Below are 27,082 nucleotides of genomic sequence, written 5' to 3' on the forward strand. Positions count from 1 at the left end.
CAGTCATTGACATGGTGATGGGTTTCATACAGACATTTTCACTTAATTATGCCATATACTTAGATCATATTCATATCTATGCATTCTCCCCTGCCCTGGATAACCCCTTTTCCCAGATAATATCACTTCTAATATCATGTCATAATATGTAAATGATTTCATATATATATATATATATATAATTGATTGATAGATAGATAGATAGATAGATAGATAGACAGACAGATAGGATCCAGGATCTATCCTCTACCTTTTATATAATGGCTTACTCTGACTCATGAGTTTTTCTGGGAAAGTTTATTCAAGAATGTGTTTTGTGTGTTCTGTCATAAATTTCTTCAAAATTTAGTTTGGCCACCCATAGATTTTACACTGAAATTGCACTATCTTTTTTGTCTATGGGTCTGGCCTGGTAGTGCATGCCTGTGATTCCAGTACTCGGGAAGAAGAGGCAGGAGGATCATGGTGAGTTCAAAGTCAGTCTGATCTAACTAGTGAGTTCCTGGACAACCAGGAACAGAGTGAGACTCTGTCTAATAAAAACAAGGAAAAGATTCTATGTCTGTAGTAGGCTGAGTTTCTCTTAGTCAGTACTCCAAGGTTTTCTACCAATAAATGTCCAAGACAGCATTGAGTTTCCACAGTTTTTCATCAGTAGAGGACAGAATTCTTTTGTTGTTGATGATGATGATCATTTCTTTATCATTCCCTGAGACCAGTAGCTTTACACTCTCTGAGTCACTGTTTCCTGAAGTGCAAGGTGCCCATTGGAACCAAGGATTGGTGTCTCTGGTTTTATTAAAGCTTGTTCTGTTTACTTTAGGGACACAAGTTATCTGTACAATGGATAGATGGCCTTCATGTGCAAATCTTTCTGCTCCTCTCCTAGGCTATTCTGGGCAGGCTCTTTGGGCTTCCTTGGTGTCTCTCCTGTGGCCAATGGCTTCTCCTTTGGTATCTTCAAATTGACTCTCATGTCTGCAAGAAAGTATGCCTCTTTCACATCACTCCTGGGATTCAAAGGCTCCTTCTTAAAATACAAAACACCACCACCACAACAACAACAACAAGATTTCCCATTTTATTTTATGTGTATGAGTGCTTTGGCCACATGAATGTCTGTGTACCAGGTGCATAGCTTGTGTCCACAGAAGTCATAAGAGGTCATTGGATCCCCTCGAAACTGGAGTTATGACTGGTCATGAGCCACCCTGTGGATGCTGGGAATTGAGCCTGGGCCTCTTCAAGAGCAACAACTGTTCTTAACTGCTGAATTAGAGAAATAAATTACTAGACTCCAAAGTACATGTGATACAACCTTAAAGCCCCCAGTACAACAAGGGAACAGAGATCAGACTGCCTTTCAGAGTCTCACCCAGCTATGTTCTAGGAGAGAGCCAATAGTCTGTGGGAAATGGCAACCAGGTCTGTGGACTAGAGCAGGTAACCTTGGGCCTCACACCATAAGTGGAAAGCATGGTGAGAATGGGGCCACTGGTTTGACTTTTCAGCCATTACCCAACTCACCCCAACACTTGCCACAATAATTAGAACTGTTGATTACCATAAACTATTTTACTATTGCTAGGAATAGTAACTTATGAAACACACGACTTTTGAATTTTTAAACATTCACTTATTTATTTATTTACTTATTTATTTATTTATTTAGTGTGTGTGTGTGTGTGTGTGTGTGTGTGTGTGTGTGTGTAAGTTAGTACATGCATCTAGGGTGCATGTGTGGAGATGAGAAAATGATTTGTGGGAGTCTGTTGTATAGACCAAACTCAGGTCCTTGGCACCAAGCCCTTTGCCTACTGAGCCATCTTGCTAGCTCAAAACAAAATTTAAAATGTCTTAGAGTTGGGAAAATAAACCCCAAATGTGCCCCAATGCCCCTCTATACCATTTCCAATTCACCTGCGTCATCTGAACTAAGAAAAAGCTGTTACCTGGCCTCCTGACCCACACACTTGATGGCCCTGAATGTCTGAGGCTCTGGCAGGAAACATGAATGCTCATGCATGAGTCACTGTGGACCCTCCCTCTATGGCTCTCCGTGCATTGTACAGTTTCTCAGTTACATCCATTGACCTATCATGCCTTTCATAAGCTCCTCGAGGCAAATGTGTAATATTCCAACCTGATATGATAATTTGCTCTGAGTTCTGTTCACCAGAGGTCACATTCACTTTTTTCTCTTTTTCTTTTTGTTTACTTGATATTTCCTGAATGCCTTTAATCTTATTTTCAACATTCCTGTGGGGCTTTTTGTATATTTATTTATTTATTCTTTTCTCATCTCCTGACTGAAGTTTCCTGCCCCTCCTCTTCTTCCAGGCCCTCCCCTTACCCACCTCCCTCTTCCCCAGATCCATTCCTCCTCCATCTCTCTTCAGGACAAAGCAGGCTTCCCTGGCATATCAACCAAACATGGCATAACAAATTGCAACAAGACTAGGCACATGTCCTCATGTCAAGGCTGGACAAGGCAATCCAGTGGGAGGGTCACAAAAGCAGGCAAAAGAGTTAGAGACAGCCCCCATTCCTTGTTATAAGTCCCAAAAGAACACCAAGCTACAAAATCACGTATGCAGAGTGCCCAGGTCAAACCCATTCAGGCTCCCCATCGTCATTTCAGTCTCTATGAACCCCTTTGAGGCCTGCTTAGTGATACAGTCTCTTCTGGTGTCCTTGATCCCTTTCACTCCTGCAACCCTTCATCCCCATCTTCCTCAGGGTTCACTGATCTTCATGTAATGTTTGTCTTAGAATCTCTGTATCTGCTCCTAACAATTGCTGGATGAAACCTCTGAAGACAGCTATGCTAGGCTCTGGTCTAGAAGTATAATTGGGTGCTTGTTTGTCTCGGTTTTTGCCAGGCATATTTGATTCTATCCTAGGTCTCTGGGCTATCAAGCCTGTGGTTCCTGGCCCTCCAGTGTCAGGCAGAGGCTTCCTCTCCTGGCTGGGTCTCAAGTTGGGCCATTCATTAGCTGGCTACTCTCACAAGTTCTGAGCCACTATTACCCCAGCATATCCTGTAGGCAGGACAAATTGTAGGTCCAAGGTCTTGTGGCTGTGTTGCTGTCCAATCCCTCTACTGTAAGTTGCCTGGTTACAGAAGATGGGCGTTTTAGACTCCGTACCTGTACCCCCCCCCCCATTACTAGCAGTGTATCTTTGTTAGGTGATTTTTCATCACTGAAAAAAATCCCTCAGAGAATCAATCTACAAGAGGAAATAGATATTTGAGTTCAGTATTTCAATCCCTGTCATTTGGTTCCCCTACTTTGGGCCTTCAGTAAGTCACAAGACCATGGAGGGAAAGATCTTGTCTGGAGTCAGGACAGGGGATTCATTTTAAGCCAGTATCTTAAATAACTTCATATATTGGGGTGACAATTTTTAAAAACTGAAATGCGGTTAGTTCTTCTCTTCTTGAAAGTGTGAGAATAAAATTTGGAAACAGCTTAAAACAATAACAAAATTCATGGTCAGCAAGGACCACCAACAACTTGTTAAATTGTTGTTTCGGGGGTCTTTCATGTGGGGGCTCATCCGGGTGTCTGAGTGTGGTGCCACTGTCTTTGTGTCTTGGCTTCGGTTTCTGAGCAGCTGCCCGTTGTAGACTGTAAGGGCTCAGCAGCTGTGGAAGCAGACGTGCTAGGGCCGCAGGCTGCAGCCCTGGAAGATGCTTCAGAGGCGGAGGGGAGTCAGTAAGGCCTGACTGCCCTATTTCGGAACAAAGGAGACCGACGGAGTGCTCTTGCTTGAGGGGAAGACGTGGAATCCTTCCCTGTCAGAGATCGAGTTTGGCTGGTTTTATAAGACCAAACGCGGGCAAGTGTGCCTGACTGTGTTAGTTCTGTGTGCTTGTGTTTTGGTTGTGGGATTGCTAGGTTTTGAAATGGGACAGGCTGTGAGGACTCCACTATCTTTGACTTTAGACCATTGGGCTGACGTTAGGGCTAGAGGACACAATTTGTCAGTGACTGTGAAAAAGGGACCTTGGCAGACATTCTGCACCTCAGAGTGGCCCACCTTTAATGTAGGATGGCCCCCTGAGAGGACATTTGACTTGCTATCAGAGCCTTCAAGGCAGTTGTGTTTCAGGAGGGACCGGGATCACATCCAGACCAGCAGCCCTATATTACTGTGTGGGAAGACTTGGCCCGCTACCCGCCCCCATGGGTAAAACCTTGGGTCTCTCCTCGACCTAACTCCGGAGTCCTGACTGTTTGAGAAGATGTGTCGGGGAAGAAATCAAAACCGCAGAAGGATGAAGAGACCAGTGCTTGGCCAAAGCCCCTTCCTAAGATATACCCTGAAATTGAGGAACCCCCCGAGTGGCCTCTTCCTCCTGCAGAGTGGCTGGCCCCCGTACCCCCACCCTATCCACCTCAGCCCATGCCCCCTCAACCCCAGCCCGCGCCCCAGCCTTCTGCACCCCAGGCCCCCACCACAGAGACAGCAGGTGGTGGACCCTCAGCGGGAACAAGGAGTAAGAAGGGAGCTGCTTCAGTCCCCGAGGGGCCCAATTCTATGGTGGCCCTGACTTTCAGGGCTGTTGGACCTGCCCTGACCAGCCCAGATCAATTACAGCTACTACAATATTGGCCCTTTACTTCTTCTGATCTTTTAAATTGGAAAACTCACCATCCTCCTTTTTCAGAAAATCCTGCAGGACTCACAGGTCTGATAGAGTCCCTGGTGTTTTCCTATCAACTCACTTGGGATGATTGCCAGCAGCTCCTACAGACCCTATTTACCACTGAAGAGAGAGAGAGGATACTCTCTGAGGCTCAGAAAAACATCCGAGAAAATGCTGGACATCCGGTTGAAGCTACAATAAACCAGAGATTTCCACTAGCTCATCCCTAATGGGATTACCATATGGCAGAAGGTAGGGAACGGCTGTCCACTTATCGCTGGGCTCTGGTGGCAGGTCGCAGAGGGGCCGCAAGAAGGCCCACCAATTTGGCTAAGGTAAGAGAGGTTATGCAGGGAACAAATGAACCCCCTTCAGTGTTTTTAGAGAGACTTATGGAGGCCTATAGGAGATATACTCCTTTTGACTCCATGTCAGAAGGACAACGGGCTTCCGTAATAATGGCCTTCATAGGGCAGTCTGCCCCTGATATTAGAAAGAAACTCCAGCTCATTGAAGGGCTGCAGGACTACACCATTAGGGATGTGGTGAAAGAGGCAGAGAAAGTCTATCATAAGAGAGAAACAGAGGATGAGAAACAGGAAAGAGAAAAGAAAGAAAGGAGAGAAGATGAAGACAGGAGAGATAGGAGACAGGAAAAGAATTTGATGCATATACTGGCCGCAGTAGTAGGTGAAGAGAGGAGAGCCAAGGTTAGACAGCTAGGAGACCTGGGCGGCAAGCAGAAGCAGGGGCCAAGGAGACCCAGAAAAATAGACTGACCTCAACTAGAGAAAGACCAGCGCGCATACTGCAAGGAGAAAGGTCATTGGGCTCGAGAATGCCCTAAAAAGAAAGGAACAAAAGTACTGTCTTTGGAAGATGAAGATGAAGATTAGGGGAGATGGGGCTCAGTCCCCTTCCCCGAGCCTAGGGTAACTTTGAGAGTGGAGGGGACCCCCATGGATTTTCTGGTAGATACGGGGGCTGAGCATTCAGTATTACAACAACCCTTGGGAAGATTAAAGGATAAAAAGACATTGGTTATTGGAGCCATGGGGCAAAAACAATATCCGTGGACTACCTCCTGAACTGTAGACCTTGGAAAAAAGCAAGTGACCCACTCCTTTTTGGTGATACCAGAGTGACCCACGCCCCTGTTGGGAAGAGACTTATTAACAAAACTTAAAGCCCAGATTACTTTTGCCCCTGCTGGGCCATAATTGTCCTGGGGAGTCAAGAACCATCCCACTCTATTACTATCTCTACAGTTGGGAGAAAAATATAGACTATACCAAAATAAAAAGAACCCATCAGCAGACATTCAAACTTGGCTAGGTTGGTTTCCCCAAGCCTGGGCAGAGACTGGAGAAATGGGAATGGCTAAGCAAGTCCCTCCAGTGGTGATTGAACTTAAATTGGGAGCCATTCCCATAGGGGTTCGACAATACCCCATGAGTAAAGAAGCAAGAAAGGGCATACGCCCCCACATTAATAGATTACTCCAACAAGGGATCTTAGTCCCCTGTAAGTCCCCATGGAATACTCCCCTACTCCCAGTGAAGAAACCAGGCATGAATGACTATCACCCAGTGCAAGATTTAAGAGAAGTGAATAAAAGAACACAAGATATCCACCCTACTGTGCCTAATCCCTATAACCTGCTTAGTATGTTGCCACATGAATGGGTGTGGTACACTGTTTTGGACTTGAAAGATGCTTTCTTTTGTTTAAAGTTACATCCTAATAGCCAGCCCTTATTTACATTTGAATGGCGAGATCCTGAAGATGGAAGGACTGGACAACTCACATGGACAAGACTGCCACAAGGATTCAAAAATTCTCCCACTTTGTTCGATGAGGCCTTACACTGTGAAGTTGCTTCCTTCCGAGCCAGAAACCCACAAGTGACTCTCTTGTAATACGTTGATGACATCTTGATAGCTGCAGAGACCTATAAAGAATGTAAACTGGGAACTCAAAAGATTCTGGCTGAGCTAGGTGAGTTGGGGTACTGGGCTTCCGCTAAGAAGGCACAGCTGTGCCAGACGGAGGTGACCTACTTAGGGTACACTCTGAAAGATGGACAAAGATGGCTCACTGAAGCTAGGAAACAAACAGTGATGCAGATCCCAACCCCAGCCACCCCTTGCCAGGTAAGAGAACAAAACAATGCTCGTCCTGATGATCCCTCTATTCCCCCATCTCACCTTTTAGCCCGGCTAAAAGCTCTCCAGATTGTCAGAAAGGAGGCCTGGGAACAGCTTAAAAACTCCTACTGCTGGCAACCTACGAGTGCCACACCAGTTCAAGGTTGGAGATGCAGTCCTGGTGAGGCGACACTGAGCGGGGAATCTTGAGCTGCAGTGGAAAGGACCTTATTTGGTACTGTTGACGACCCCAACCACCATCAAGGTGGAAGGGATCCCCACCTGGGTTCATGCGTCACATGTCAAGAAGGCCCCTCTAGAAGATAGCCAAGATGGGTGGATTTTGGAAAAGAGAACTGTGGGGTTCTGTAGACTCTGGATCCCGGGGTTTGCCACTCTAGCAGCCCCGCTCTACCCCCTGACCAAGGAGAAATGGGAATGTATTTGGACTGAAGAACATCAATCAGCTTTTAAGTTCCTCAAAAAGGCATTGTTACAAGCCCCTGCCTTGGTGTTGCCTGACTTAAATAAGCTTTTTACCTTATATGTTGATGAGTGAAAAGGAATCGCCAGAGGGGTCCTTACTCAGACACTAGGACCCTGGAAATGACCGATAGCTTATCTGTCTAAGAAATTGGACCCTGTGGCCAGTGGATGTCCCTCTTGCCTACGAGCGATAGCAGCAACAGCTGTGCTAGTGAAAGATGCTGATAAACTAACTTTGGGCCAGAATGTGACTGTAGTGGCCCCCCATGCCCTAGAAAGCATTATCAGACAGCCACCAGATTGTTGGATGTCCAACGCCCGAATGACCCATTATCAAAGCTTGTTGTTGACTGAACAGGTGACTTTTGCCCCTCATGCTATCTTTAATCCTGCCACCCTGCTGCCTAAGACTGACGAGGCCCCAGTATATCAATGTGAAGAAATATTGGCTGAAGAAACAGGAACTAGAATGGACCTGACTGATCAGCCATGGTCTGGGGCAACAGCCTGGTATACAGATGGAAGTAGCTTCGCGGTGGAAGGTAAGCGTAGAGCGGGAGCAGCAGTAGTGGACAGGAAGTCTGTCTTATGGGCCAGTACCCTGCCTGAGGGGACATCGGCCCAAAAAGCAGAGCTTATAGCCTTAATTCAGGCTCCGAGACTGGCTGAGGGGAAGACTGTTCACATTTACACAGATAGCCGGTATGCTTTTGCAATGGCTCATGTCCATGGAGCAATCTATAAACAACGAGGACTTCTGACATCTGCTGGTAAAGAAATTAAAAACAAAGAGGAAACTCTTAGCTTATTAGAAGCTATCCATTTGCTCCGCAAGGTAGCGATCATACATTGCCCAGAACACCAAAAAGGGGAGGGACTCATAGAAAGTGGGAACCAGATGGCTGACCAAGCTGCCAAAAATGGCAGCTCAAGGACCTATGATTCTGACCATGTTGGTTCCAATCTTGGGGGAAGAACAGACAATAACGCCCTTCGATGAAGAAGGAGGGCTCGCCTACTTGACCCACATACATGCCCTTACTCATTTAGGGCCGAAAAAGATGACTGAGTTGGCAGCAAAATCTCCATACTCTATCCAGAGGCCGAGACAGCAGAAAAGATAGTGAAAAACTGTAAAGCCTGTGCCCTGACAAATGCAGGGTTGAGTAAACTCCAAACAGGAAAGCGCCTCCATGGCACCCAGCCTGGAACCTTTTGGGAAGTAGATTTCACTGAAATAAAACCTGCCCGATATGGAAATAAATATCTTCTAGTTTTCATAGACACCTTTTCAGGATGGGTAGAGGCGTTCCCTACCAGAAAAGAGACAGCTAATGTGGTAGCCAAGAAGATCACTGAAGAGATTTTTCCTCCATACGGAATTACTCGGGTAATTGGGTCAGACAATGGGCCTGCCTTCTTCGCCCAGGTAAGTCAGGGTCTGGCCAGACAGCTGGGGATAAATTGGAAATTTCATTGTGCTTATAGGCCCCAAATAGAACATTAAAAGAGACCTTGACTAAATTGGCCTTAGAGACCGTCAGAAGAGATTGGACAGCCCTTCTCCCTCTTGCCCTGTTTAGGGTGCACAATACCCCAGGAGTCTTAGGCCTCACACCCTTTGAGTTGATGTTTGGGGTGCCCCCGCCCATCTATGAGACTTTACAAAACAATGCTCGTCCTGATGATCCCTCTATTCCCCCATCTCACCTTTTAGCCCGGCTAAAAGCTCTCCAGATTGTCAGAAAGGAGGCCTGGGAACAGCTTAAAAACTCCTACTGCTGGCAACCTACGAGTGCCACACCAGTTCAAGGTTGGAGACGCAGTCCTGGTGAGGCGACACCGAGCGGGGAATCTTGAGCTGCAGTGGAAAGGACCTTATTTGGTACTGTTGACGACCCCAACCACCGTCAAGGTGGAAGGGATCCCCACCTGGGTTCATGTGTCACATGTCAAGAAGGCCCCTCTAGAAGATAGCCAAGATGGGTGGATTTTGGAAAAGACTGATAATCCTCTTAAGCTCTGCCTTCATCGCAGACACCAGCCTGAGTAAGGACAGTAATCATCATGCCTCAATGAAACAAACCTGAGAAGTGCTTAATGCGGAGGGAAGCACTGTTTGGTCAATTGCCGCCATGCACCACCACCACCCCCCCATGGACCTGGTGGCCGGACTTATTTCCTGACCTGTGCCAGATAGCGATTGGTGCCCCAAGGTGGGATACAGAGATGCAAGAGGTTTGGCAATCAGCACCCAGTTGTGTGGGCCAGACAGGACATGGATATCCAGGATGTTGTAGCCACGTTAGGAGGTCTCAGACATAAATCTTTTTATGTCTGTTCAGGACATCACAGACCCAAGGGACAGAGGTACTGTGGAGCAGAAACACATTTCTATTGTAAGTCTTGGGGATGTGAGACTAGTGGAATGGTGGGTTGGAGGCCCACCTCCCAGACTGATTGGATTACACTTACTGCCAACTATAACCGCCAAGAGGGAACGCCAAATAATGTTCCCTCATGTAAGACCAATTGGTGCGTGTTCTCAGACATAGGGAAAAAGCAGACTACCTCATGGAGGAGAGGGGCCCAATGGGGCATCCAACTTTATGTCGCTGGATATGACCCTGGGCTTCTCTTTATCATTAGACTTAAAATGGAGAGTACTACAACAGTACCCATAGGACCCAACAAGGTCCTCCTGTAAAGCCCCCTATCTTAAACCCAGTTCCAACCATACCGGTAGCCACCACTGACCCTCAGAGTCTTAGCCCTACACAGGGTTTTAAGACATCTGCCACTCCTTTTGGGCCGTCAACAGGGCAACGACTAGTCAATCTAATCACTGTAGCTTTCCAGGCCCTAAATAGTACAGATCCTAATTCTACTAGATCATGTTGGCTGTGTTTGACAGCAGCACCCCCATATTATGAAGGGGTCACTGAGTGGTACTTTTAACAACACCACTTCCCATCATTCCTTCACCTGGGAAACAAAACAGAAATTAACCTTAACTGAAGTGTCAGGGGTAAAAACTGGCTTTTGTCTGGGAAACCCACCCGCCTCTCATAAACATTTGTGTAATCAGACAGAATCTCATCCGAAAACATCAACTACCTTTTATTTAGTGCCTAAACCCAACCGATGGTGGGCCTGTAATACTGGGCTCACCCCTTGTGTGTCCACGAGTGTATTTGAACCAGCTACAGATTTTTGTGTGCTTGTACAATTAGTCCCCAGGATTTATTACTATACTGCTGATAATTTTGAAGATCATTTTGATAATGGGCTTGAGAGATATAAAAGAGAGCCAGTATCCATCATTTTAGCCATTTTATTAGGTGCCAGTGTTGCAGCTGGGATAGGGACAGGAGCAGCTGCAGTAGTTACTGGACAACAGAGCCTCAGTGCCCTTAGTACCGCCATAGATGAAGATTTAAAGATGTTAGAACAGTCTATTACTAATTTAGAAAATTCTTTGACATCACTATCAGAAGTAGTCCTTCAAAATAGAAGGGGACTAGACCTGTTATTTTTAAAAGATGGACTGTGTGTGGCCCTCAAAGAAGAATGCTGCTTTTATGCTGACCACACCCGGGTGGTCCGAGACTCAATGCAGAGACTCAGAGAAAGGTTAGATAAAAGACAGAAAGAAAGAGAGGCCCAACGAGGTTGGTTTGAGTCTTGGTTCACCCATTCTCCTTGGTTGACTACACTGCTCTCTGCCGCGGCTGGTCCCTTAATAATAATTTTTCTGCTCTTGGTTTTCGGACCATGTGTGATAAATAGATTAATAACTTTTGTTAAGACTAGGATAGATACTGTTCAGCTACTGGTGTTGAGACAACAATATGAGATTGTGGAGGACGAAATAGAAGATACTGATCTTTAATTTTAAGATTAAAATTATTCAAAACAACAGGAGTAGGGAATGTGAGAATAAAATTTGGAAACAGCTTAAAACAATAACAAAATTCATGGTCAGCAAGGACCACCAACAACTTGTTAAATATAGCCATAATAAAAATTTCACATCCCTCCAGGGGCAGGGTGACCAAGAAATGACAAGGCATGCAAGGACATGCCCAGACAGGTCCAGCCCAAGTGAGTAATAGGCCATCTGGTGTTTTCTTCTCTCTTCCTCCCTTTCTGGGTGGTCTAAAGTTTCATGATCACAAAGGCATGCAAGGACATGCCCAGACAAGTACAGACAAATAGTTAAAAATAACAGTTATCCTGCCAGCTCAAATGATTTCTTATGCAAGTTGCTGATGTTTAAAATATCCAATCACATGTAACTGTGCCAAACCTTCCCGCTCTCCTCAGCCTCTACCTATAAATATCCCAAGCTTCCTGGGGTCTGGGTGGATTCCTCTATCTCCTGCGTGAGATAAGTTTCGACCCAAGGGCCCTTGCCATTAAACTGCCTCTGCTGTTGCATCAAGAAGGTCTCTCATGTGTCTTTGGGTGTGTGCTGATCCGGACTTGAGTGAGGGTCTCCCTTCGGGGGTCTTTCAAAGGCAAACTGTACAATAAGCCTGGTTATATTCAGAAAGTGACATAATGATCCTAGAGAGGGTCATGACTCTTTCTTCCTCTTGTATTACACAAATACCCACCTCACTCCAACCTATTCTGTTTTGCTATGCAAACAATTGCCAACAAGACTTTTAAATCACTTACATATTTAATTTGTTTGTAAGAGTGTGTCCACACGTGCTCTCCCCCAAGCCTTGAGCAGGCCTGAAGGAATCATTTACCACAGTAGGTCAAAACAATAATAGGGCCCAGGAGGCACTGCAGGCCTTGGTCTGCTACAGGAGCTGAGAAGAATGGACTGCCTGCTGAGCTTGCCTTGACACCTCTGGGCTGCTATCCCCTTATCCACACCTGAAGAGACTGGAGTTCTGGGGGTGGGGCTTCCCCTTTATATGTGAAAGCAAAATATTAAACCTGATCAGAATATATTGTCTTGGCTTCATGTTTTCTCTCGCCCTCCATTCCCCTTTCATTCCCAGCCTTCCTTTCAGGTGAACCCGGTTACCTGTAGCTGCTGGCGGCTACATCCACACATGTGTATGATGAGATGGGAGGGGGAGGCAGGAAGAGAGAGAAAGAGGAGTAGGGAGAGGAAGGAAGGAGGGAGAGATTGGGGGAAGAGAGAGAGAGAATATTGAGGAGGGGCATAAACATGTCATGACACACATGTGGAGGTTTGAGAACAACAGAGGAGTCCGTTTTCTCCCTCTACCATGTGCGTCCCAGGGATTGAACTCAGTTTCTCAGGATTGGCAGCAAGCACTTTTACCTAGTGAACCATCCAACAACCAAAAAAACATGACTTTTTAAAGCTGCTATTGAAGGGAATTCCAAAGGAAGCAGCACACTGTGATTGGCATTCACTAGAGAGCTTCAGCAGGAGCTGCTCCATTGTCTTTGAATGTCAGAAAAGTAGCAAACAATTTTGTAAACCATCTACAACTTCATCCCTCTATTTCTACAGCTTAGAAGTCTTATTCAACCCTCAAACACATGGGATCTTCTTAGAAAACAAAAAAAGGCTATCAGCTGACTGGGGGAATGGGTGGTGATAATTCAGCGGCCCCCTTAGATTTTGAGATGGGAAGAACATGTTTAAAGCAAGCAAACAAGAAAAATAAAACCTCTAGATTTCTGATTACCCCTCCAGACCATCTAATTCCTACTATCCTTAAGCTATTTTTTTTGCAACCACTGTCTTCTCTCCGTAGCACATCCTCCTGGGTTACTGACTAGTTTGCCTCAATGTCTTAGAGCTACTTCATAGCTCTGAATTAATGTCTGTTCTTCGAGTTCTCTTTTGACCCATTATGAAACCAGACTCCCTACTGATTCAGAAATACAATACCATACTGTGGTGGCCTGAATATCCTTGACACCATGGGAAGTGGCATGATTAGGAGGTGTGGCCTTGTTGGAGGAAGTGTGCCACTGTGTAGGTAGGCCTTGGAGGGTTCCTATGCTTAAGCCCTACGTTCTACCTGGCTGCCTGTAGAAGACAGTCTTCTTCTGGCTGCCTTCAAATCAAGATGTAGAACTCTCCACTCCCCCAGCACCATGTCTGCCTGCATGCTGCCATGCTTCCCACCATGATGATAATAGACTGAACCTCTGATACCATAAGCTGGCCCCAGCTAAATGTTTTCCTTTATAAGAATTGCCTTGGTTATGGTGTCTCTTCACAGCAATGGAAACCCTAGCTAAGACATACATATATTTTAATTTGATACCTGGCAGGAGGCTCATGATTTGACCCTGTTTAGAAAAAAAAAATTATTTTAACAAATGTCTACTTGGGGTAGTCCTATGGAGGGTATCTGACAGCAATGATACATGAACCTCAAATGTTACAGCTCTTTCATACCACACTTCAGTAGTCTGACTGGCACAGGGCTGTGTCCCAAGGCAGCCAGAATCAGCACTGCAGGGGTGAGTCCCAGACTGTCCAAATTCATAAGGACTTTAGAGACACCCCTGCAGAAGCTCCACTTGTGTCTGAAACCTATGGCATGGAGCACATCATATTTCATTGGATTTCTCTCCACTGTTTCCCTCAACCCCACTTCTCCCTCCTCTGTGGGGCTTAGACATAGGTTCCTGAAAATGCCAGCCTTATACCTTCTGTGTACCCAGCCCTCAGTTTTGAAAAACCTCTCCTCCCTTGAGAATACTAACCCTCAAAGGAAGTCAGAAATCTTTCTCTTCCCATAGGGATTTGCAGTCTCCTAGGTAAGCTTGATAACAGCTGTGCCATCCACCTGCCAGCAGCATCCAAGTTTACACTCAAATAAGTTTTGCTAGAAGAGGGTGAAGTCTGCTCAATAATGATGCATATGGCTGGAACTCCGTGTCCAGCCAGAACACTCTCTCATATCCACGTCACCAATAAGGACAGTTCAGAGCAAGCAGCTCGTCATCATCTTGTCCTTGATGACACAATGATGTATGGTAGACCTGGATTCAAATCCCAAAAGGCCAAACCAACTGAGGATTTCCTACTCAAATGCAACACTGAACACCTCCTTCTTCATGGGAAACGGGAGTCTCCCCCAGGGAGCCCAGGCTTGAAGTGAGGGAGTACCTCACTTTTTCTTGACTATACGAAGAAGGCTGGAGAAACCATAAAGTCTCCCACATTTTAAAATGTGTATCTAAAACCTCTCATAAGGAATACAGGGCTCTGAAAGACACCATCCAGGCATTAATTCGTTAGTGGTTATGACTATTGGGTGCATGAAAAGGCATCAGAGGGACTTGAGCACCCAGTATGTGCTCAGATTTTCCACCTTTCCTTTTCCTCCCTAAACTCACATTCCCATCTGTCTCTCCTACGCACCACACCTCCATGTTTAAATTCTTATTTGTAGTATCCTATTAAATTTCTCTAACTAAAACGCTTTCATTTTAAATGTTGCTTCATCGACAATACTGAACTTGACATGTTAACAATTATGTCTCTGGGACTAGGTAATTATTAAATTTGTTAGTATATTCATGCTCAAAAATATTTGGCAGGCAATGAAAAAAAAACTGTAAGTTTTATTGCAAACATTATCCAAAACTGAATGAATGGGGCAGTGTCTCCATTAGTCTGTGTTTTTAATAATTAAATAAAGTTATATTAATAAAGCAGGGAGTACTAGCAATTCTTTTTTGTTTGTTTTCTCAAGGTTAAGAGGACATTCTCTCTCCGAATGAAATATGATATGAGAAGCTGTACAACAACGATGGCCTTGACTCCTCAGACTCCTCAGTGACTGAAGGACATTGTGTTCAAGTTGGTGGTTCTCACAGAAGCCAGGACTGGCAAGGGGCACGCAGCTAGGGAGCATATAAGACGTACAGATGACAGCTAGATGTGGTGGTGTACATCAGTTAAAACAGGACTCAGGAGGACTGAGAGCTGGAGGCTAACCTGAGCTACATAGTAAGAACTGCCCCAAAAGAGAACCAAAAAGTAGCAGCTCGAGTATTCTCTGTCAATCTAGAGGTGCCCATGTGGGGTGTCGGTCTAGATAGCAGATCCATGAAAGCTTAGTGTTTCTCACTCTGCCCTACAGTTTAATAAACAGTCATTTAGATATAGAGAGAATACTTAAATTCAAAATAAGAGATAAAATACTATCAAAAGCACAGAGAACAAAGTTACCTTCAGAATCAAGCTAAGGAGTAAGTTTTCCAAGCCTGCTTCTCAAAGGACTGTTCTTTCTCAGCGTGTTACTGTCAGCTTGGATTGCCACATTCCTTGCTAGCTTTCCTTTAGATGGACATCCTATCTTCCTCCCAGACCCACCATACTCCATAAGTGTGCTTAATTTCTTCCTCATGGAAGGACATTGAAGTAAATATGATGGTGCCACCCTGAATTGAGAGATGACATCTGATTAACGGGAAATGAGGCAACAGATTATGCACACAGGGCTTGCTGGCTGCCACAGAGGAAACCATGTATACACAGCCTGCTGAGTGAACAGAATGGGAAGGGGGTCTTCCTGTTGCCATTCCCTTGGGAGGGGCATGGTCCACTGGCTCCTCTCAACATCTCTACCCATACTGGATACAGCTCCAAACCACCCACTTTCTCTATCACACTGTTTATATACACACTTAGGCTCCACATCAAGCTAGATGTTCCTTTAAGAAAAAAAAAATAAAGGTACACCAGTCCAGAGTGCTCAATCTTGGTTTTTATTAGCACAGTTCTGCCTCCAGGAGACATAGATCACCAAGGGCACTCGCTCTCGATGTGGGTCCTGGTTGTATGTCTGACCCTACTGCTTCCAGGTTAGACCTGCGTTCTTCAGGTACGGAGAGGCCCATGAAGAGAAGGCAAGAACTCAGGGTTCCTTTCTCCTCAAGATGGAAGAAGACACAACAACCTAATGACCGATGTATCATGGAGTAGTGACAGAACCCTAAGCTTCCCTGGAGGCCCAGGGTACTTGGAGTTCTCAGACTGGCTGCTGGATCACTGCCCTCCCATAGTGGCCAATCCCTAAGTTGATCCGTAAACATTTTTGGCCAATGCTACACACATAATAAAATCAGATTACTGGGCTCTGTGAGCTTCAGTTGCTGGGGTGCAAAGATTAGATATGTGCACAAACAACAAAGTGTGGCCTTTGGTCTCCTTGCAGCCCTCCCTTTCCCCTGTGTCACACCGCCATCCATGAAGGAACCTGAGACCCTAGAGGTGTGAGGGGCTGTGGGGTGGGACTGCAGGGCTAGGAGTGGACCGCTCTGTTAATGGGCCGTTTTTCTGTAAAGAAGCTTTTCAGCAGTAGCACCTGGCTGAAGCTGACCACAAACAGGGCAATAGTCTCCCCTACAGACCAGTAAGACACTCGACTATTAAGGTCTTCAGCTCGGGCTCGGTCCTGGGCCTCCCGAAGTCGATAATGCGTCTGGGAGTCGATCACAGTCTTCAGAGCCTCGTGAATAGTTACACAGGCAGATTCCATCTAGGGAGGAAGAAAAAGTAGTCAGTTGCTAACCCTAAGCCAGGCAGGGTAGAATCCAGCAGCCAAGGTTTACCACAAAATCCTAGAAACCAACTACTGGTGCCTCTGAGGGGTCTGTGTTAAGCACTTTATGTGGTTTTACAATCCTACAGATAACCTAGGGGGAGGGAGCTCAGAGAAAGCAACTTATTCAATCACACAAGTTTAATAAGTGACAGGATCAGCCTATGTGTGCAAGCCCTATCCTGTGTCTCTTACCCTGTGTCTCATACCCTGTGTCTCCTAATGTTCTGACTGACTCCATCACCACCTCCAGTCAGGGACAGTCAGACTGTTGCTTACTTATCCTTATTGATGAGGAAATTGATCTCAAAGAGGCTACATGAATTCCTTGAAATACACAACTAACAAGCCGTCCAAATTAGACCCAATGATGCCTACAGTTTCATGTATAAACACAAACACGTGTGAACATACAACCATGCACATACACACATACGCTCACACCTAACTTCACAATATCTTATGCCTTCTGGAACAGTCTCTGTTGTAGACAGATCTCTGCAAATGTCGGCACCACCACCAGTCCTTGCTCCCTACCGAATTTAAGACATGGGGACCCACCATTTCTGTAGTTACAATGTTACTTGGAACAGCTGACCTTGAGACAAGAGAGGAAGTACAAGATACTGCAGTCAGATCTACTCACACAAACACTTACAGCAGAGACTCTCTCTAGCTGGAACAAAGAAGAAAACCCTACAAGAATCAGCAAAATGTCTCAAGGGTCTGTCAATGCAACAGGTCCTTGGCCATATGGGAATGGGGCCAATAACTGGCTAACGAGAATGCAGATGCTTCCTCTTCTAGGTAAACACACCAAATGGTCACCAACCACATCTTAGCTCTCTGAGACTGAGGAGAGGACCACTGAGCCTGCTCAGACTCTCAGCACCCATAGTTGTGAGGTGAGAGATGGGTGTGGCTGGATGCCACCATGTCTGTGGTAATAGACAGCTAAGATACCAGGCCTGCTGAACAGCATGAGTCCTTACTCTAGCACCGTGACTACCTGCACAAGACTGGGCTTGTTAACACTGTCATGCACGAAAGGGTCACAAGGCCCAGCCTCTTACTGAGAATCTACAGCCATTAACTGTTGCTAGGAGAGAAACAGCAACGGGTAAGTAATTCATGTTCTAATAAATAATCTTTCCTCATGCTCCTAACAATCATTAGAAGGAATCTTAACTAACTAAACCCATTGGTTCATAAAAAAAACAATAATAATGGGGCTGAACAAATGGCTCATGGAGACACCTATGGTTAAAGGCACTGGCTGCTCTTTGGTGTGCAGCTACACATACAGGCAAACAATCATACACATAAAATAATACATCTTTTAAAACAGAAATGCAAACTAGAATTGATTAATGTTAACGGTGTAGTGGAGGAAGCCCTGAGTGAGTGTGCTCTGATGACATGAGCATGGCCATGTCAAGGATGCCAATGCCTTCCTCCACTACACCGTGGTTCTCAACCTGTGGGTCTCAGCTCCTTTGGACATGGAGGTCACCTAAGACCATCAAAATATCAGATATTTACATTATGATTCGTATCTGTAGCAAAATTACAGTTATAAAGTAGCAATGAAAAAAATTCTGCTGGGCAGTGGTGGCGCACGCCTTTAATCCCAGCACTTGGAAGGCAGAGGCAGGAGGATTTCTGAGTTTGAGGCCAGCCTGGTCTACAGAGTGAGTTCCAGGACAGCCAGGACTACACAGAAAAACCCTGTCTTGAAAACAACAACAAAAAATTATGGTTGGGGGGTTATCATAACATGAGAACTATATTAAAGGGTCACAGCATTAGAAGGTTGAGAACTACTGCCTTAGACCCATGAGAAAGTAGGCTAAGCTCAGAGAAATGGCAAAGCCGTCCTCCATGGTCCTAGTGCAGATGTTGACCATCTGTACAGAAACTATCCACTGTAGCTTTCTCCCTCAGACCTTTACAGCCTAAAGTTTGTGCCTTACAGAGACTGCTCCTATCAAGATTAACTAAGCCTGCCTCCTTGTTCAGTGGTATATAACAACCCTGCCTCCTTGTTTATCTGATTAATAACTGGATGTTGGGAGCCGACTTTAGTAGAAAGCGGCTAGATCAACTTTGCAGCCATCTGGAACCATATACCCTGATGAAAAACTTGGTTTTCAAAAGCCTATAACAGCTGAAGCACACTCTGATAAATATATTGTTTATCCCACATAGCTTGTTTTGCTGTTTAGTGACCTCAGCTGTATGGTGCACGTGGTAAAGTGTTTTCACCTGTGTTCTCCTGCTTGTGTATATAAATACCTCAGAATTCCCTTCAATAGGGGAGACTTGAGAAAATAGAAGAGACTGAATCACACCCTGTCTTGTCTCCATTCTTCGCGTCTCTTGCCCCAAGAGCCACACTCTCTCTTGACCAGAGCACTTAGCCTCAAAAGTGTTGAGGAAAAGTGTTGAGGCAGAGTGTGGGCCTCAACAACTGGACTTCCTTGTATAGCTATATGCAACCATCTCACCTCCCTGTGCAACTATAGATAACAATACCCTGACCTTCCAGTGTGCTGAGGCTTCTCCTTGAGGGAGCCCAAACCACCTGATCCAACTTTTCTTCCTGTGTGTCTATGTGTTTGTCTTTTCTTCACTCTCTCACCATCCCAGTCGGGTCCAAGTGCCTGGAGCTCTGCTGAATGCAGTATAGTAGGATAAACTATGATGCAGTCTCAGAAATACAGTGCGAAGATGTGCCCTTCCCCCAGGCCTGGGCAGGCCTGCAAAGTCATTTACCACAATAGACCAAGCAACAGTAGGACCTAGGAGATGCACTGCATTACCAGCCTTGGAGCCTGCTACCTGAGCTAAGAAGAATGGACTACCTGCTGAGCTATCCTTGACACCTTCCGGACTGCTATCTCCTTGCCCAGCCCCTGGGCTGAACCGAGAAGAGAAGAGACTCTGGGGGGTGGGGCTTCCCCTTTATATGTGAAAGCAAATTATTAAACTTCAGGCCTTGATCAGAATACTTTGTCTTGGCCCCATGTTTCTCTCGCCCTCCATTCCCGTTAATTCCCAGGCTTCATCTCAGGAGAACTCAGTACTCGTGGCTGCAGGCAGCTACACAAAGAGAGTTGAAGAGTATTTCTATGACAGTCAGTTATAAAGATCAAAATAATAAAGAGATAAAGTAGTGTAGTGTGCTAGTTTAAACAAGCAAAAGAAATATAGGAAGAATAAACTAAAAAATGTCCTTAGAGAAAAAATATACATTAATAACAAATTATACACAGCCAAAAAAGGAAAGTGATTGCAAAAGACACCTCCACTGTCTAGCATAAAGGACCTCTTAGTTCCAGGAGACCAACGCAGTCTACATGGGTTTGCTGCTCCTCACTCTCTACTTCCAGAGAGTGCTACAGTTGACATAGCACTGGCAGAAGACGACCTCCATTAAGAAGGCCCCTGTGCTGGATGGGAGTGGGCTTGGGAGGGAGTTTAAAGTCAGAGAACTTAGCAACAAAGAAGATCATTGGAAGGAAAAATGGATAAAGACATATACATGCGTGGTGTGTGTTCAGTCATAGGCTGTGTATATGCCTATCTGTATGTATATATACAAATATGTGCAAACATACACGCTTTCAATTATATAAATCCACAGGTACTTTGTTTTTAAGCACCAGGGAATGGCTCCTTTTGTTCTCCTAATTAGAAATGCACTCTCTAAGTTCATTTCTGTCACAGCACACTTGGAACCTGGTGGTCACTAGATCCACTGAGTGGGAATTCCTTCAACCCTTGGCCCTAGCCTGACACTTCAGCCCAGGTCCACTCCCTCTCCATACTGCTAACTGGAGACAAGCCTCCAGCACATGAACTCCTGGGGTAGCAGGGGACATCTATCAACCATAGCACAAGACTAGGACACATGGCCTAAGCCCTCCCCAAAGCAGTATGTCACCAACAGTGACACACACTCGAGAGCACCCACTTATCTTCAATGCAAGCTACCTCCCATCCACTGGGGTCTCCCACTGGTACTAGTCTACCACAAAGCTTGTTACCACATTTCAGTTAGTTGTTTCAGGGGATGTGGGAAAGCAGGCATTGGCTAAAAGGGGAACCATATGATATTGAGTGAAAACAGATTAGTGAAAGAGGAGCTTTCCACCTGTACTCCTCACTGCGACAGAATTACACAGGAACTGAATGAGAAAGGCGTTTGCCATTGCTCTTAACGCATTAACCTTTCCTCTCTCACTTTCTCCCACTGGTACAACAGGGATTCCTTAAACTTCCAGTCTCATCAGTGACCCACAGAACACTCTATCCCTTCAGTTGGATCTTCTAACTTCTATTTAAATAGCCAAATGTACATAGTGGGTACCGTACTGGATAATGCAACTCCATTCTCTAACTGTCCAGAGATGGTGAAAGACTGAGCCTGAGCCACAGAGACACAGAACGGAGAGCACACAGGAGGAAAGACTGGCTTCCTTAGAGATTTGAGACATTCTGGCTTTGGTAGTGAAATAAGATGGTTATTCCTGTCTTACAGGTTCCCCAGGCTATGGTGATCAGTCATAAGACAAATGTTTGGTGAACTCCTTTGGGTGTAACTCCTCCTACACCGAGGTATTAAGAATATAAAGGTAGACAGATATAAGATTCCTGGCCCTTGGAAAGCCCAGCCTATGTGTAGAATGAAGGAAGAGCTTATATAGAAAGAGAGAGAACTCCAGATAGAGGCTGGGGTTAGTCAATAATCTTGAGAGGCACGGGGGTCAATGGAAACTACCCATCCCTCACAGCTGCCACAGCTTCTCTTCCTCAGTGGGGATCTGTCCTTCAGAGACTGCACTTCGTAGCTGCCCTGTCCTGACTTATTACACAAGTGGTCACCAAAGGGACATGAATGGAAGTGCTGTGTGTGTCACTACAGGCCATAGCTTTGAAGGGACAGCTGGGCCCTTCTCATTTCTACCCTTTTGGTATCCAGAGACAGAGAACTCTGAACCCTGAGGGAAGGGAGAAGGATGGTGAGAAAGAGCCTTGAGGCTTGGACCTCTGTAGTTCTGTAGTAAAGCATGTGTCTAACAAGCACAAGGTCCCAAGTTCAGAAAAGAAAAAGAAAGAAAAAAAAGGAAGGGAAAGAGGAAGAGGTGGAGAGATAACAAAAAGGGGAAAAGGGAAAAGGAGGGGAAGGAGATAAAGAAAATGAAGAGGAAATGAGAATTTAAAAACAAACAAACAAAGCCTGGATTCCCAAGTCACCACCCAACTTTTCCAAACTACCCTGAGAACAGACTCCCAGTGTGCAGGCCTGGACTGACATATGGGTTTGTTATGGCAGCTTGTCTTACCCTCACCAACACTCCTGAAGCAGGACGTTGGTCCTCATGATCTGTAAATACCACACAGCAGACAAGTACATGACAGAAGTTTGGGAGAGGGGCTGTGTCAGAGAAAGACAGCTGGACGGGTGGAGAGGGAGAGCGTCATAGGGGAGGGCTCTGGCTAGAAACAGGGGTCCAGAAGTGGCATGGAGTCTTTTACATCTAGATGGTCATTCTGGCTCATCAGCTAGGACATGGACAAAAAAGCAGGAACATGGGGAGAGCAGGAGGGTTCCCCTAGTCCTGTCACTGTCACACACACTCACCTGAGTGAGAGCTGTGACCCTATTCCCCATGTCTGGGAGAATGGGGGGCTCGTCACCCACTTGGAAGTCAAAGTAGACGGTCTTGTGAGAGAAGGTGGAGAACTCATTACTGAAGCAGAACCGATAAACGCCCTTGGCCTCCGTCTTGTACGTGAAGCTGTCGTACTGCTTCTTGGTCTCCCTGTAGATGATGTTGCCCATGGGGTCTTCCACATAGCAGTCCACGTCGTAGTGGCCTCCAGTGATAACCTGACAACCACAAAAAGTGTGCAGTTACAGGGAGGCAACCAGAACTCCGAGATGCTGCACAGCAGGGACCACGCTAAGCATTCTATAATTTAACCCTCACCGCTTTCCCACACAGATGCCATGATATTTCCCATCCTGCTTAGCTTTAGCAGTTGAGTAAGAGGCAGTGACCACTGTACTCAACATTTTTCTTCATACTATGACAAAACATGTGACAGAAGCAATTCAAGGAAATACATTCAAATGTATTTGGCTGGCAAATAAATTGGAGGGCATAGTTCATCAAGGAGAAGGCACGGTGTCTGGAGCATGAAGGCTGTGGAGGGACAAGTCACATGGCATCCAGAGTCAGGAAGCAGAGAGAGATGAATGATAGTATTCGGCTGGTTTCCTTTTTTATTCAGCCTGCTGAATGATGGTACTCACACTTAGGGTGGTTCTTCCCACTTCAATCTAATCTAGAAACCCCTTCACAGACGTGCCCAGAGGCTTATCTCCTCGGTGATTTGTATTTCCTCCCACTGATGGAAATACCCCCAACGGCTTCTGGAGCCTCACTGGCCACATCAAGAACACTGTTCGTGTTCTTAGGCTGCCTGTGCTGAGACAGGCACATACACACACTTTGCATGTTGTCTACAGATGTAAGAGCAGTCTCATCAGTGACTCCATCATACGTGGACTTGTCTTCAAGCAGAAGCAACCTTCAGAGCTTCTACCATTGTACACAACTAGGCTGTCTGCGTCAGCTCATTTCTGGAAGTCTTCCTTGCTGTGCTCTCTCATCCTTCTGACCTAGACCCGCTTATTAACCCTAGGGGATAAAGCCTTCACCAAAGCAACTGTTAGCTATGACACTGTTCATGGACATAAACGTGCAGGACCTAACTTTCCTGAGCCATATGGTAAGCAAAGAGGCAAGCCACAGGGTCACACCATCGGGGAGGGAGTGTGTGTGACTGTCCTCATGTATACACATGTATACACTGCTAGGGTTCTAAGTCTGCACTGAACCCTCCTTTCCAAAAAACCCTTAATCACTCCAACTATCTCACTCCAACTCCAAGCGTAAACGATGCTGCTCGCTTCAGCACCTGCAAGACCTGCAGGTCAAGAGGCAGTTGGGACAGACTGCTAGCCTGTGTCCAGCTAATGAATACTGGTGTTCATAGAGCCGAAGGTGCCTGGGGAGGTCATTCTTGTCAATTCTGCAGGGGGCGACAGTAAGCGATAACAGGCCTCCCCATCCTGGGTGCTCACCTGTAGCCTGCCTAACTCCCCAATCCCCCTGGCCCTTATCAGAGAGAAGTCAACCGGTCAAGGGTTATCCCGGACCCCCTCAGCCTTTGGTGGCTAATCTTGGCCTCTCCAGGTGGTGGCGCACCAATAGCCCGGTGAGACGCGGCTAGGGCCGCACCTGATAATCCAGAGAGAACTTCACGCCCTGCTCCACCTCTTCGTGGAAGCACTGCTTGGCATTGTCCGGCAGCTCGAAGGTGAGCTCAGCGCTCCGCAGTGGCTCGGCCCGGAGAAGGAGCAGAAGCAGCAACAGCAGCATCTGGAGGGATGAAGCGCGCGGAGCCTCGTTGCCCATGATGCTCTGGGCCTAATCCTCTCTAGGCTCCGGCGCAGCGACAGCAGGGACAGCAGAGAGCGGGGAGGGGCCCCCTGAAGAGACGTGGCGCGAGCACAGCACAGCGGTTCCGGGTGGCGGCGACACTATGCGCAGCCGCACACCGGAGAGGTGGGCGGGAAACCTTTCCGCCCGCTGCGCAAGCGCATCACTGAGATGATGAGCAAATGTGTCTGCTGCTGGGTTTTGGACTCCGTAACTTCTCCGTGCGTTCCTCCAAATCTTGTAGTCGGAAACCGCTGGGCTTCCAGTCTGTTTCTGACTTGCTGTCACTTACTGTCTGCCCTGTCTCACCAGACACACGGGATATAGAGAACACATCCGGTAGTTAGAAGAGCTAGATTAACTAAAAAAGGAATCGCAGGGAAGGAAGACCATTAATGAACTCTTCATTCCCCTCTCCTACCTAAGGTGAAGTTTTCAACAAATTAAATCCCATGGTTACACCTGCTCTGGGGGAAAACAGGTTCTCTCGCACACAGACTCCCTTCTTTAGATAAAAGCATCTAAAGGATTTCAGTTATCTTTTCGGATTCGGGTCGCATTGAAAATTTTTTCAGGGAGAATCTGTCATCCCCTTTAACTTCTCAAAGTGTTGAAAGACAATTTGATTACTGTCTTCTTCATGACTACCGCCCTAAGAAGGATATACACACATATATATATGCACACACATATGTATGTGTATGTATATGTGTGTATGCATATATGTATGTATATGATTTTATGTTCACCATAGTTCCATAAACAAAGAGAAATTATGTATTATGATACTTGCTGCAAAATAAACTTTTTATTTCAGTAGAACATTATTAGATATCATGAATCTTGATGTTTAGCAAAGAATTTCACTGCTCATATATACCACCACATATATAAGAATTTCACTGCTCATATATACCACCACATATATAAGATTGGCATACACTACCATTGGCCATATTAGATTCTGTATCAAGGAGCTAATGTGTGTGAAAGCACTCTAAGTTGTGAAATAATGGCACCCATAATATAATTATTAATAACGTGCACTGTCTCTGTGCTAAATATGAAAGAGGTGTTGAGCGATGTGCCTTGGGGCTCCTTCCCTGTCTGCCCTATTTAACATTATTTTACATTTCTTATTTTCAATTATGCATATGTACATGTGTGTATATGAGTATGTATATATGAATGCAGGTCCCCAAGGAGGCTAGATGCTTTGGATCCCCTGGAGCTAGAATTGTAGGCAGTTGTCATTCATCTGATGAGGCTTCTAGGACCCAAACTGGGGTCCTCTAGAAATGCTCTCAACCAGTGAGTCAGCTGTCCTTCAGCTCTTAACATTTTTAATGAAGAATATTTGAAGATGTGAGCATTATAATCATCTAACTGGAAGAATCAAACGAAGAAAAATAAACAAAAATTAAAAAACCCAGAAATTTCAGCAGGTTAAATATGAGGTGTTACATATAAGTTCGGGGGTTGGGGGGAGGAATAGGGGAGAGAGAACTTGTGAAAGTTCAAAGGAGGAGGCCTGATTTCATAGCTCTTCGAGTTGGAGGAGGCAGAATTGAAATCAGCACCAAACTTCATATAAGACAAGAGAAAATGCCTGAGTTTTTACAAAAGTAAAACTTTTGTAAACTTTATTATTGCCTTAGCAAATAATGATCAGGTGGCACCTTTTGTACTATTTTAGGAGAGGTATTACCAAGTTGGGGCACTAGTCAAAGGAATGTGATTAGGAGGAACCAGCATAGACACTGCCAAGAAGCTGGCTCACACAGGGAATGCCCAAGAAAAAAAAAATAATAGGACTTAGCATGGAAACTAAAAATCAATAGGAAATGCTAGCTTTAAAAGTATACATAACAGCAACCATTCATTTGGCACAAACAATGTACCTGACAGTGTCACCACACTATCCAGCTCAACATAGTTTATATTAATTAACCTCACTAGAAACCATGTCTTTTTAAAAAATAAGTTTGTTCCTATTTGATAAGGAGCCCAGGATGTTTAACTCAGTAACACTTGTCTTTGTTCACATCTTCTGTGTGTCAGCAGCTTGAGCCAGCAGCGATTTATAATCTCCATGGTTTTGTGGGTCAGCTGGGCAATTGAGCTTCAGGCAATCTTCCCTGGATTTACCCATGAAGCTTCATTCATGTAGAGTCCATCTGGGCTGGGTTGTGCAAGATAACCCCACTGGCATGTCTGTGGCAGATACAGGTTATTGGCTCTAATGCCTTTTTCTCTTCCAAGCATTCTCTCACCACTAGTAGGCTAGTGTCTGGAGCTATTTCGTCTGCTTCTATGAAAGCTTGCCTGTCAGGCAGAGTCAAGTCAGGCTAGGGTCTACAATAAGAGGGGATACACTTGAAGTTCAAGGCAACTGGCTGAATGTTCTGTTAATCTTGGAGGAAGGAACAAGCAGGAATAGGGAGGCCTCTGGATGGATACGGATATTGACTGTACATCAACCATGGTCTCTGCTGGCTTGTGACTTTGTTTCCTATGATACTGTAAAGTATATAAAGCCTAAGAGGCTACTGCAATACTGACTGGACAGCCCTCCTGATTAATAACCTTTATCTCTGAGTCTTCTTTTCTGTCTTTTCTATGATCCTAACTCCCCCCTCAGAGGATTGCTTGATGGCTGGTTCAGTACAGACTAGGCTATTTTTCTTATGTGACATACTCAAAGAAGCATCTCAAAAG

The 27,082-nt window shown here is 45.5% G+C and overlaps 1 protein-coding gene and 1 pseudogene across 1 annotated transcript; one reads left to right on the forward strand and one right to left on the reverse strand.

Moving 5' to 3' along the window:
• The first annotated feature begins 3,910 nt into the window (after nucleotides 1-3,910).
• On the forward strand, nucleotides 3,911-9,340 carry LOC117693638 (uncharacterized; annotated as a pseudogene).
• Nucleotides 9,341-15,993: 6,653 nt separating this feature from the next.
• Nucleotides 15,994-24,474, reverse strand: Tmed3 (transmembrane p24 trafficking protein 3). The gene is made up of 3 exons (XM_034484564.2): nucleotides 24,164-24,474; nucleotides 22,498-22,746; nucleotides 15,994-16,787 (listed from the first exon to the last, which is right to left on the reverse strand). The coding sequence occupies exons 1-3, from the start codon at nucleotides 24,338-24,340 to the stop codon at nucleotides 16,551-16,553; spliced, it is 663 nt and encodes a 220-aa protein (XP_034340455.1). The 5' UTR covers nucleotides 24,341-24,474; the 3' UTR covers nucleotides 15,994-16,550.
• Between the last annotated feature and the right edge of the window lie 2,608 nt (nucleotides 24,475-27,082).

This window comes from Arvicanthis niloticus, chromosome 21 (assembly GCF_011762505.2).
Source record: "Arvicanthis niloticus isolate mArvNil1 chromosome 21, mArvNil1.pat.X, whole genome shotgun sequence".
In the NCBI taxonomy this organism is placed as follows: Eukaryota; Metazoa; Chordata; class Mammalia; order Rodentia; family Muridae; genus Arvicanthis; species Arvicanthis niloticus.

Coding starts and splice junctions, on each gene's coding strand:
- Tmed3 (XM_034484564.2), bottom strand. CDS start 24,340: ATGGGCAACGAGGCTCCGCGCGCTTCATCCCTCCAGATGCTGCTGTTG. Junction 22,747..24,163: donor AGTTCTCTCTGGATTATCAG/GTGCGGCCCTAG, acceptor TGTGGTTGTCAG/GTTATCACTGGAGGCCACTA. Junction 16,788..22,497: donor GGGTCACAGCTCTCACTCAG/GTGAGTGTGTGT, acceptor CTTCCTCCCTAG/ATGGAATCTGCCTGTGTAAC.